The sequence below is a fragment of the Aegilops tauschii genome, chromosome 6 (assembly GCF_002575655.3).
Source record: "Aegilops tauschii subsp. strangulata cultivar AL8/78 chromosome 6, Aet v6.0, whole genome shotgun sequence".
NCBI classification, from domain to species: Eukaryota; Viridiplantae; Streptophyta; class Magnoliopsida; order Poales; family Poaceae; genus Aegilops; species Aegilops tauschii.
In genome coordinates, this window is record NC_053040.3 from 478,967,073 (window position 1) to 478,980,217 (window position 13,145).

General features: G+C 52.4%; 1 protein-coding gene across 1 annotated transcript; it reads left to right on the forward strand.

Moving 5' to 3' along the window:
* The first annotated feature begins 5,065 nt into the window (after nucleotides 1-5,065).
* LOC109768973 (uncharacterized) lies at nucleotides 5,066-7,108 on the forward strand. Its single transcript, XM_020327712.4, has one exon. It carries the CDS (start codon nucleotides 5,137-5,139, stop codon nucleotides 6,784-6,786), a length of 1,650 nt encoding a protein of 549 aa, XP_020183301.1. The 5' UTR covers nucleotides 5,066-5,136; the 3' UTR covers nucleotides 6,787-7,108.
* Nucleotides 7,109-13,145: the final 6,037 nt, after the last annotated feature.

Genomic DNA, 13,145 nt, shown 5'->3' on the forward strand with positions numbered 1-13,145 from the left:
TTCAGGCGGGTCCCACATTTCAGCGTGCCAGCCAGCGTAGTTACTCATGGTATCCCAGGGTAGTGCCTTTCTGAGGGCACCCATTAGTGCGCCTAGCAAGCGAGCTTTATTATTATCAGCACAGTGTATGATGAACATTTAAGTATTGACGGGGTCACGGAGCAGCGAGTCGCGTCGTCGCCGGGCGCTCGGCGCCTTTGGCGGCCTCACGTTTGACGGCTGGTTTGGCCGCATGCGCCACCGCGCTGTGCCAGTAGCCTGCAAGATCCACCGTTGATCGCCAGGATGCAGGCGGTGAGTTTTGTCGCCGACGACGACGCGGATCCGGATCGGCAGTGCTCAGTGCTCACGGGAATTCGACAGCGGCAGTAACAAAGATCCGGCCGAGCGCGCCGGCCGGGGCCAGGCAGGCAGGCAGGCAGGCAGACAGGTGGGAGCCAGCGCCTGCGACGCACGATCGCCGTGGCGTGGCCCGGATTTTGACCAGGGGAATCGACTCGACCGGATCTCCTCCGGCGGCGACAGCGCGCCACTGCGGCGGACTGCCTAACACGTTGCCGGAATTAACTCCTCCTGCGCCTGCCCGCGCGGGCGCCGGCGTGGTCCATACCGATCGGCTGACTGCCCTACCTGCCTGCCGCGGCGGCACATGGAAGATCTGCCGCCGCTGCTGCCGGTGGTGGCGCCTCGTGGACGTGGACGTGGCGTCGTCGCGGCCTGCCAGATTTCTACCGCCGCGTGGAGTTACTGTGAGCGCGTTCCGGCCAGCGAGCGTGCGACGCGCCCACCACCACCAGCAGCAGAGAGCTGCCTGCGTGCGTTCATGGTCGTGTGGGTGTGGGTGTGGCCTGTCGGTTGGAACCGGAGCCGCCGTGGGTGCTCCGCCCACGGAAACGCACCGAGCGGGTCGGATCGCGGTGGCGCCAACGGCCAACTGTGTTCACGTAGGCCGAGAGAGATGATGAGCCACACGGTGGTGCAGCTGGCGGCTGGCGCGGCGGGCAGGGCCAAGACATGCATGGATGACGGAGAGCGTGGCGTCGCGTCGACTGTGCGGTGTGGCTCGGCGCCAGGGTGAGCGACGCGCGGCCCAGTTGTCAGCGTCGCGCACCGCGAGGCACGCACGGCACGGCAGCTCCGGAAAAGACAACTGGCCACCGCGAAACGGACGGGGAGATAGAAAAACGGTGCTACTTCAGTCTTCAGGACCGTCGCGAAATCGCTGCGGCCACCAAACTCCTGCCGCGCGCGTCCACGCCGGATCCGGTTACGCCGGGAGAGCGACCCCAGCTCCGATTTTTTAGGTATGGTCGTTGGTGACAAGGGTTTTATTATACTCTTGGATCTGGTGTACGGCTTACTCGCCCTGTTGTGTGAGGACTGAGGAGTCATCCCCTCTATTGTCCCGTCTCATGAATCCATGATTATCATCCTTCACCAAGATACTACGTGTCATTCCATTTTTTTTCCACCAATGATACCACCCATCACCAAAATTCTGTATGCCATTTTTCACAAAAATAAGAACTCTCTCTGTAAACAAATAGAATGTTTAGATCACTAAAGTAGTTATCTAAATGCTCGTATATTTCTTACTATGCTGACCGCTAACCTTCTTCCCTTTTCTTGCCGTCAATACGTCTTTCTAGAGGGAGCGGTGCCGAAAATCCAACTCGGTGACCGGGCTCATCTGCTCCCGAGCTACAGTAAATTCAAAAAAAAAAAACTGAATTTTTTTTAGTGCGTGATGTCCATGCAAAATTTCCTTCCGTTTGGACCTCTGAGGAGCTCGTAGCAAAAAGGAGAAAATTGGTCCAAACAGTGCGTGACACAGTAACCATACTCACAGAGACGAAATTTGTCTTTTTTGTCGCGCGCTCCTCGAATGTCCAAACTCTACCAATTTTTGCACGAAGATCACACACAAAAAAAATTCAAGATTTTATTTTTATTTTTAATGATTTTTTGATTTTGCTCGGGCTTATCTGAGCCCGGGAGCAGAAACGCCGCACTCGAGCGGTGCCCTTACTTGTGTAGATCATGCATTTTCTCTCAAGGGCCATGAACGCAATGCTTGTCATCGCATTTTACTTGATGATTGTTGAAATATATTACCCGCCTCTCCATCAAGTTGGACTTTTGGATGAGTTAGTTGGAGTATACGATATCCGAGTTAAGAGGTCTTGAGTTCAAGACCCTAGACGTGAGGGGGGAGGGTTGTCGAAATATATTGCCCGCCTCTCTCCATCAGTTCAGACTTTTGGATGAGTTGACTAGAGTATGAATTCAATAATGATGATGCTTGGATTTAATTTAATAATGATGATGCTTGGGAGGGGGGGCGTGTAAGCCCTCATGGCCAAAATTGCACACGTACCATCTACGAAATATTTACGAATAAATGCCTCATATACCTACATCCATGATCGATGAAGGTTTTGTGCCTTCTCGTCGACCCCTACTAAGCATAGTGTTCGTCGGAGGTCGTTGCAACAGTTCATTGTGTTATGATTCTCGTCGGTCGATGGTGGTATGGCGTGGTCCTCACCCTTGCCCTTACGCCTTTCGGGGGATGGACATTCATCAATGCATCAACGGACAATTATGTATAAGAATAATCTTCGACGACTCAAGCGACACATTTCACTTGGGGTGGACTTTCGGTAATGTCTCAACGATGTCATCCCATGTCATCAGACACAATCGACCGATAGAGGAGCACCAGTAACACAAGTAGCATCTGTAGAGATCATATTAGGGAATGACTATATCTAAACCTTTAGATCGATGCCCCCCTATGTGAAATCATACACCACTCGCATGAAGCACATCTATATGTCATTCTATTTTTCCACACTTGGACGCTCTCATATTCTTCTCCGGCTGTCTTTTACCGCAAACCGCCTATGGTACAAGAAGACCATTTTTTAGGGTGCACAATTCCTCCTCCTACTTATGTTGGTCATGCATTTTCTCACACAAAAACAACCATCATCTTCCCGTTTATTCGATAACAGACATTCATAATTAAATATTCAAAGGGTGGGGGGTGGCGGTGGGGAGGGCAGTTGGAGGTTGTTAGCCATAATTGGTGGTGCCCTCATACCCAAAATTGTTTGTGTACCATCCACATTTTCTTCATGAATAAATGCCTCCTATACCTACACCCGATAGATGAAGGATTTGTCCTACTCACCGATGCCTAATTTGCTCTCATGGTCATCGGAGGCCACTATAACATAATTCTTCGTGTTATGATCCTTGTGTGTCGATGGTGGTGTGTCAGCGTCCTCATCGTTGCCCGAGAGTATTCCACCAAATGGACGTTCATTGACGTTTTACGAAGTGCCATAATGTGATCCTAGGGTGAACAGTGCTTCGTTGGAGGACAAGCGTGGAGAATGCTGCAAGAACCAGAAAGTTTGAGCGCAAGGGTGCGAAACGTATTTCCCTGATGAAGACTTCCTAAGATCATAGTTAGGAAACCAACCATCGCAGATTTGGGCATCAACGGAACACCTTGTGAATAAGTATCTAAATATTCGACGACGTTTATAGGGAAAAACGTCGAGGGCTCGAGAGGCACATTTCACTCAGTAATATCCTGTTTTCTGTCCCATGATCACCATTCTTCACCAAAATACGACTATTTCATTCCAATTTTTTACCCATGATATCACCCATCATCAAAATTCTACATGCCGTCCAATTTTTTCACCGGCGACAGCTCTCATATCCTTCTCCATGTGGGGCGTAGCGCCTCATACTTATGTAGATCATGCATTTTCCTCTTAAGAAAATGCCACGAACGCAATGATCATCTTCACTTCTTACTTGATAATCTATATGTCATCCAATTTTTTCATGGGCCAACCCTCTCATATTCTTCTTCGGTCGTCTTTTTTTCTACCAGCGACCACTATCCTTCCCCGGTCGTTTAGCCGTCGGTACAACAAGCGCTTTCTTTAGGGGGCACAATGCATCTCATACCTATGTAGTCATGCATTTTGTCGCACGAGGGCATCCGTCGTCATCGCTTTTACTCGACGATAGATGCTCGTAAATATGGCTGGGGGGAGGGGGTTGCGGTAGGGAGGGCAGTTGGAGGTTTTTGGCCACAATTGGTGTCGCCCTCCTACCCAAAATTGTCCGCGTACCATCTGCAAAATCTTTACAAATAAATGCGTCCTATGCCCACACCCGTGACCGACGAAGGCTTTTGGCCTTTTTTATCACCGACGCCTGATTTGCCGCCGTGGTTGTTGGAGGTCACCATAACATAATCCATGGACGTCCGTCGATGTTTGAGTCGGCGAAACATCTTTGGAATAAGTATCTATGTATTAGGTGACCCTTATAGGGAAAAACATCGACGACTCGAGAGGCACATTTGACTCCGGGACAGCCGTTCGTTATACATGCCATCGGGCATAAGTGGTCGATAAAAGAGCGCGGCAACGCAAGTAGTATCAGTGGAGATCATATAGGAGTATGTTAGAGAACGGCAGTATATAGATCTCCCGATCAATACATAGCGTGCTGACCTAGAACTAAAATCAGATACTAGTCGCTTCTTTTCGCAAAAAAAGAAAGAAAGATACCAGTCGCTCGTAGCAAAACAACCATTTGTACCACCTCCACCAGGAGAAGAAAACCATCCCCACCCTAAACGCATCGCATCGCATCGCGCCGCCCCGCCCCACCCCACACGTCCAGGGTACACCCAGCATTTCCGATCCATCGGAGGAAAAAAAGGACGACACAAAAAGAAAAGAAAACGTAGAAACCGAAAAGCAGCGAAAAGTGGCAGCGCGGGCCCCACGGCACCAGCACACGCATTCGCGGCCGCGCCGCAGCGCAGCGCACAGCCGAGCGAGCGCCACCCCCATCCCAACTGTCGCCACGCATCTCCCGACGCAACGCAGCCGGGCCCACAGCCCAACTCCCCCGCCAGTCAACACGGGTGCCCCCCCAAAAGCGGGCCCGCTTCCAGAATCCCAGCCCCCCTAATCGCACCGCACCGCTAATCCCACCCGCATCCCTTATAACGCCTCCCCCCGCCCTCCACGCGCCCCATCCCCCCATCCATCCCCATCGCCGCCACCAACCCTAGGATCCCAGCCGCGCCGCGCCGCCATGGCCGACTCCGGCGACTCCTCCCCCCACTCCGCCGCCGACGACGCGCACCACCACCACCACCCCGACCCCACCACCAACGCCTCCCCGGAGACCATCGCTTCGCAGCCGGCGGCGGCCCCGGCGGTGTCGGCGCCGCCCCCGGTCCCGGCGGTGCCGGCCAAGGTGCGGCTGATGGTGAGCTACGGGGGCCGCATCCAGCCGCGGCCGCACGACAACCAGCTCTCCTACGTCAACGGCGACACCAAGATCCTCTCCATCGACCGCCCGCTCCGCTACCCCGACTTCTACGCGCGCCTCGCCTCCCTCGCCGCCGCCCGCGGCGACCTCTGCGTCAAGTACCAGCTCCCCGGCGAGGACCTCGACGCGCTCGTCTCCGTCACCAACGACGAGGACCTCGACCACCTTGTCATCGAGTACGACCGCCTCCACCTCTTCCGCGCCCCCGCCGCGCCGGGATCTGGCGGCGGGGGCTCGTCGCGGGGCGGCGGGTCCACGCCCAGGCTCCGCGTCTTCCTCTTCCCCGTCGCCCCGCCCCCGCGCCCGGCATCCCCGCCCAAGCAGCAGCAGCAGCAGGAGCTGCAGCGCGAGTGGTACCTCGACCTCAAGTCCGCCAGCCCGCCTCCGCTGCCGCAGGCCCTGCCCCCGCCGCCGCAGATGCAGAGCCAGCAGATGCAGCAGCCGCAGGTGGTGATGAAGCAGGAGGCGGCGCCCGTCCAGTCGCCCCCTCCCGCGGCGCCCATGGCCGTGCCCCAGTCGGTGGTGGTGGCGTCCAAGACCGGCCCCGACTACCTCTTCGGCTTCGACTACGGCTTCATGCCGCCGCCGGCGGTCAAGGTCAAGGACCCGGCCGGCGAGCCGCCCAAGATGAGGGAGAACGTCCCCGTCGAGATCCCGCCCAAAAATGAAGACCGACACCCCAACCCCGCCGCCGACAACAACAACAACGCCATGGTGTCTCCCGCCGTCTCGCCCGCCGAGTTCCCTCGCCAGATCCCGGACCTCGACAAGCTCCAGCTCGCCGACAACGCCACCCAGCAGCAGCAGCAGCCACCACCAGCTCCTGCTCCTGCTCCGGCTCCCCAGGCCGCCCCTGCTCCTGCTCCGGTCGTCCCCCCGGCTGCCCCTGTCCCAGCGCCCTTGTCCAGGAACGGCAGCGACGACTCCCTCACCCGCGCCTACCCTCCAGCCACCGCCACCCCGACCGCCGCTGCAGAGTACTATGTCACCAAGTTCCCGGAGAAGCCCCCAGTCCCGCCCCCTTCATCGGCTCCCCCTGCGGCGGCCTTCCTGCCGGTGCCGGGCAGGTATGGATCTGTTGCCCCTGGCTCTGGCGCTGACCCTGGCCCTTTCTTCTTCATCCCGGCGCCGCCCCACGGTTACTACACCAGCGCCAACCCCGGCGGCACCTCCTACTACGCCGTCCCGCACAACAACGGCAATGCCAACGGGAACGGCACCGCCCCCGCCGTGTCGAGCGCTCAGGGCTTCCCGCAGGTGGCGTACGACAGCAACGGCCGCGCCGTCTACTACACCGGCCTGCTCCCACAGTACCCTTCGGCCGTCAACGGCGGCGGCATGTCGGCTTCCTCGGCAGTGCTTGGCACGGAGCCGTCGAAGCCGGTGGCGGTGAAGCCGACCGTCTCGTGATCGATCGCCAGCCAGCTCAAGCCGCCTACCTAAATTCAGTATGGGTTAACAGAGTCTGTCTGCCAGCCAATTTTCGTTCGTTCGCTCGTTGGATCGTCCAAGTCAATATGGGTTAAATATGTCTAGTTGGAATTCGTTATTGTGTCTAGTAATTCACCTATAATTTTTGCCTTTTTGTTTAGAAGTTTTTGGTTTGGGGTTCGTTCGTTCTGTGATATGCAACTAGGAGTGTGTGCTGCTGCTTGGTGTGCTTAGATGTACATACAATCCTTTGTGGACATAATGGATATTATATTAGCATGTTGGAGAGTTATTTAATTAACTGCATTGTCTCTTGAGTTGCCACTGCTGCTTTGTTTTGTTTAATCCTCTTGAGGTGATTATGTTATTGCCAATGTCAATGTGGCTGAATTGGCCATGTGATCTTTTGTGTTGTTTCGAAGTTATGAATGGGGATGCAAATATCCCAGTGAAGCTCCCAGTACTTGTTTTGTTATTGCCAATGTCATTGTCAGCAGTGCAATGTGGCTAAATTGGCCATGTGATCTTTTGTGTTCTTTTCGAAGCAAGATATGAATTGAGGATGCAAATATCTCAATGAGGCTGGTACTGTATTTGTTAATGTGCATACCAACTAGTAGCTCTGCAGAATGGAAGCTCTCGTCTGATGAGGCACAGTGAGTGGCTTCCTGTGTTCTTCACGGGGAGCTAGGCTGCTGCATTTATGTATGTATATGAGCAGCCGTAAATGCCGGTTGTTGTGTTGGTGTAGCAGCACGGGAGATAACCATATGATTATCTATGTCGGCTGTGGTTTCTGAGTCTCTCAGATTATGAATTGCTGTTTCATCGTTTTTGGTTCATGATAACCATGATTATTCAGGCTGTTGCTTTTGGCTCTCTCATGTTATGAGATGTTGTTTCAGTCGTTTTTGTGAGTTTAGTGCTAGCTTTGGGCAGTGATTATGCTGAAACTTGGTGGAGAGCATATGAAGTGAGCAGAGCACGCTGTTTGTTTTACTGTTTTGCTGATCAAAAATGAATGGAGAAGCTGAGATTTGACGAAATGTCGGCCCATGACCGTGCGTGTTAACTTGTGTCAGGCTGTGTGCTTTAATAATCAGGCAGCTGCTTCTGCAGGTAACACAACATGTCTTGTCTCTGGGCCAGGCCTGATCTTCCTGATGATGCTGTATTATTAAGACACCTGAGCTGTGCAAGACAGTCTTTGTCTCTCTGAAACGAATTCTACCATGTTTTATCACTTGCTTCATCATCCATGTATATGTATGTATGTCCACTGGGACTGGGAGGCAGCATGGTTCTCAAAGCACTAGCTGCTGCCTCCCTGTGCTGGGCAGGGCTGGGCAAAGTGCATCTGCATATCTGAATTACTGGGACTGCTGCTGCATATCCTATTCCTCCTATCTATTCATCCTGTCCTCCACTGCTCCGGTGGAAGTGTGGGGAGGGAGACCGGAAAAACGCGGGAAGAAGCTGCATAGCAAAGAGGATCTTTCGTTCATTCTTTCGAGGTACCATTGGAGGCAGCATCAGTCCACCACCATCATCATCATGCTCATGCTGCTGATACATGCTCATGCCCCCTTTTGGCCAAAGATGTTTTGCTAGCGAGCGAGCGAGGTGGCTTTTTGACCAAAGTGCAGTGTAATCTAATGTGCCCCTGGGTCTGGGTCTATATATTATCTGCTGTTGCCGCTTTTGCTAACCTGGCTCCGGCTGTCTATCATCGGCAGCAGATGCAGATGCAGGGTAGGGGGCATCTCGAGTTGTGACCAGAGTACCAGACCTTGGTCTTGGTCCGGTGGTCGAGCCGGAATCACCTCCCGGCTGCCAGGCACGCTGGCTGCCGCAGCTGCACTGCTAGCTTGGACCTGAAGTTGCTAGCACCAGTATCCAGAGCAGAGGTGAACACCTCTCTAGCCTCCTTCCATGTGGCTTGTTGGCCGAGCAGTGGAAGAAGAGGAGCACTGTTTCCTCGAAGCCGATCGAGCAGCGTTCAGAGCCAGAGGCTGCACTGCTTCTGCATCTGCGTGCCATGGCGTGGCGGCACATGGAGGCTGGCATGGCATGGCATGGCTGCCCATGCCGCCGGCTTGGGGACGGACGGAGATGCCGGTGCTGGTTAGCCAGCGAGCGATAGCTTTCAATGCTCGTGTGCGTGGTTGCTGCGGGTTGCGCCGTATTAATCGTGTGGGCTGCTGGTGATGGTTTGCTCATGTGCATGGTGTGACTTGGCAGCAAACAAACTGACCCGATGGAGTGCGTGAGTGTTCACGGCATGGGTGACACCACACAAAGGTTTTGCCTGCAGGCGGTCGGGGGAGCTGCTACTCTCGCTCTCCGCTCGCTTCATCCGAAAGCGACCATGGCGTCGCGTGGGTGCTTTCGAGTACTGTTACTGTTCAGGTTTCAGCCTAAGTATTATTCAGATTGTTCCTCTGAGTATTATAGTTGGAAGCAAAAGCTCCCGGGCACTGATTAGGGCGGCCTACCACCTGACCTCACCTGGGGAAGGATTGTATTAAAGGAAAGCGTGGTCGCTTTTGAGCTGGTTTGGTTTGTTTTGCGTCTTCTCCTCGGCTTGCTTGTTTCGAATGGCATGATTGTTATCTTCTCCCGCCGGTTGGGTTGTCACCAATCATGGTTATCACCTGGACATGTAATCCTCTGCCTGACACTGCGAGCGTGCCATGTTGAGCACCATTCGCCCGCCCATGGGTTCCGCTCAGCCTGTTTTCGAGGTTGTTTTACTGTGCTAATGCAGCGTTCCAAGGTTGACCATGGCGCATGCTTTGGCCCAAAGGAAAAAGAGTGTTTAGGATTGAGATCGAGAAAGGAACGAGAGACAAACACCAAGATGTAAAAGTAAACTCTTGTTCTTATTGATGATGGGATTACACACATATATATAGCCCCTGAAGGGGTGCGACCGAAGGGATGTGAGGCAACTGCCTCGGTTAGAAAAGCAGGGATTAATAGGATTAATTAAATCCTAACACTCCCCCTAATCCATGCTTGTTAGTGTAAGTATCATCATCTTGAGAAGCTCCTCCAAAAACCCTGTGGGAAAAATACGAGGAGATAGGTGTTCCATATGTTGCTAAAACTCCTTCAAACCCAGTGAGAAAAATAAGGAGAAAATACGGCTCCCCCTAAGCCACCATACGGCTTATTGTTGTCGGTACATATGGTACAACCGACGTAGTGAGATCCTTGTACACAAGGATTACTCCTACAATGATGATTATCCATGTGTTGTGTGTCTGCAATGACGACACATGTAATCATCTAAGTGACGGACTTCAAAATGAAGGATTTGGGTAAACCAAAATACCGCTCGTTACTACAACTTGAGCACCTTCATTCATACATTATGGTATACTATGTTGTCTATATCCAAAATATATTGGAGAATTTCATTGTGGACAAATCTTATCTATCCATAACTCTCATGGTAGTTCATTCTTTAGACGTAGAGAAAGATCTATTAGACCGAGAGATGATGGAAATGAGATATTGGGACTCAACGTTCCATAATGCCATTGGATCCACCAAACACAGTTGGTTGGTACTCAAGAATATCTTTCGATATCTCCAAGGCATGAAACATCTTGTCCTGGTTTTTCAGTTTGTACGGCAGAATTCATGCGTACCATTTTCCACTACTCCCTCCTCCGATCAGGTTTAAAACACACTGCTTGTTTGTCCCAATTCAAACGTTTTTTGACTTTAATCAAATTTATCGAAAAAAAATGTGCGCAGAAGCGTGTTTGGTTGTGAGGCACAAATGAGCTCGTGAAACATCCATTCAGTCACAAATTCACAGTGAACGCGACCAAATTTACTGAGATAAACATCAAAACAGTAAGATGCTAGGGTACCATTTTTTCCTCCTCTGACCAAATTGTGGTGCACGGTCGTTACCATCTGACCCTGGAAATCTATTGGGGTGGATGTCAGGTGTCGCAGCCACGTGCATGTGCTGGTGGTGTCGATCGTGGGCGCCATCCTGGGGATATGGCTAGTTCTGGTTCTATGTTTGTTTTGTAGCCACGTCCAAAACAGTATGAACTCAACCATAAACTTGACTGAATTTATAATGGTCGTTCAGTTCTGGTCTCTGTGTTCTGTGGCCTTTGACAATGCATCGGCATGGTTCTTTAGAATGGTTATTAATATTTGGGTTCAAACTGTTTGTTCACTGAATTTTATGCCCGTTCAAAAAGCCGGAGGTTCACCGACTCTTGTGTTCAACTTACAAGTTCTTCTGGTTCAGACTGTTTGTTTACTCAACTTCTCATGTCTGTCGCATGTTTTTCCCTGCCAGGTCAAGTTGGTGAGCATTGTGACATACTCCTGGATAAGGTCAACAGTCTAAACTCAAGTTGGTCTGTCTGAGCGACAAGTATCTAGATGTATCTGTTCACCATTGTGTTTCTTTGCGTTGAAGCTACAAATTCTTCTGGCATGGTCGGAAACCATGAATACATGTGGGTTCATGACAGCTTGGGCCGATGCGCTCAGCTCGCTCTTCTCCGTTGCACGAATTACAGCGGTCAGACGCGGCAGAGCTGGAAACCTGCAGGTAAGCAATCACGCGCATAATAGACGCCCGTATTACAGTCTGCATTTTACATGGTGCCCTGACAGCCCAAAGCGCCTTCGAGTTCTTCTCGTCTTTAGAGCAAGTCCCAAGGCAAGGCATGGTGTCATATTCCATCTATCTTCCTTCAAAGCTGAAATTACAAATTTGCTTAATGTATGCAAACATAAGAGGGTGATTGAATGGAATAACAAAATACATCTGCTTAATGGAGGAATTCGTCCTTGACAATAGGTAGGTCAACTAAGCGGTAGCTTTCAAACAATATTTTGGGCGTAATGCGTCTTTTGGTGGCCTTTCCAAGTTTGATGTCAAATCCCAGGGCTCAACCCTGGACATGCCATGAAAACTACCAAGCTGGAGTACGGTATGGGTAGAGGAAATTTTAAGTGAAGCGGTGAAGTGCATTGGGATCGGATAGAGCACCAATGACGAAAGCACTCTGCTAGTCCTTTTGGGTTTCATTGACCAAATAGATACGACTTTGGGCTATGGTTAGCTCAGCTCCAATCAAGAATCCCAAGGACTATCGGGACGCGTACTTCGAGAAATGGTTTGCGAATGTTTGTTCCATTCGGCAGTTTTTTGTTCTATTTCTTGCGGAGTAAAAAACTTATCATCAGTAAGAGTCAAGTGAATGATCCCCTGGCCCTGCAATCCGTTGCCACCTCGTGCCTTGCTATCCACAAAGCCAAGGAGAGGAGCCACCACAATCACAATGCCAACCGCACAGTCCACCTCCTAGGGCTGCCATCCGGCATACCCAGAAAACCCTCCAACTACTCATCGATGACAAAATGCCAAGAAGCCACGAGCCAGAGGAGAAGCACACGCCTCCCCCACCCAGATAGTCTCCATCTCAACTTAGACTGGGATGGCCAAGCCAGATGGAAGAGGCCAGCCATGGGGAGGAGTGTAGCTGCTACACCGACGACCAACCGCGCCACCAGCCGCCTATCGGCCCGTGCCGCTGGAAAGAAGGGCATCGATGCCCCATCAGATCTGGTGTCTCCAAATCCAGAGCCCCCAATGGCATCCGGTAATTCCAACCGCCATGGATTTGCATCAACGCCAACCACAGATGTCTCTAGTTCCCCACGCGATCTCGACCACCACTACCCGCCATCGAAAGTCGTTGCCTTTCCCAAATCCCAAGTCCCATGCGTCCATAGATGTTCGAGAACGACCAGTCCCCGAGCGCCTGCACCACCCGACACTGCCAAAGGCCACACAACCAGACGCACTACCACCACCATCGAGAGCCACCGGTTGACCCCATGATGTCACCAACCACCACTGAACGGATCTAGGCAGGAAACCCCAGATCTGCCGCCACCATGCACCACCACACGCCTTAGAGCACATCGGGAGCTGCCATGCCACGGGGCCAATACCGCGCCAGTAGGACTACCATGACGTATGGGGAAGAAAGCCAAAGTCGGGAAAGGAGCACCGCCCCAAACCGTAGATAAGGAGAGCGAGCCCTGCACCGCACCATGCCTGCCAGGGAGGAAGAATGGCCGCACTGCCGCCACCACCACGTGGGCTTTGCCTGGCGGCGCTTGTCTGCCACGTCGAGGGGAGGAGGGGAGGGCCCTAGTCAATGGCGAGGTGAACTCTCCTAAGTCACCCGCGGGGAAGCGACACGGGAGTCCTATATAACATTTTATAGACTCCCGATGTTTACTTTTTAGACATGACACTACTAAAAACCCGTATAACACTGGCCCCT

What these genes read in the sequence shown, in the direction of transcription:
- LOC109768973 (XM_020327712.4), top strand. Translation starts at nt 5,137, where the DNA reads ATGGCCGACTCCGGCGACTCCTCCCCCCACTCCGCCGCCGACGACGCG.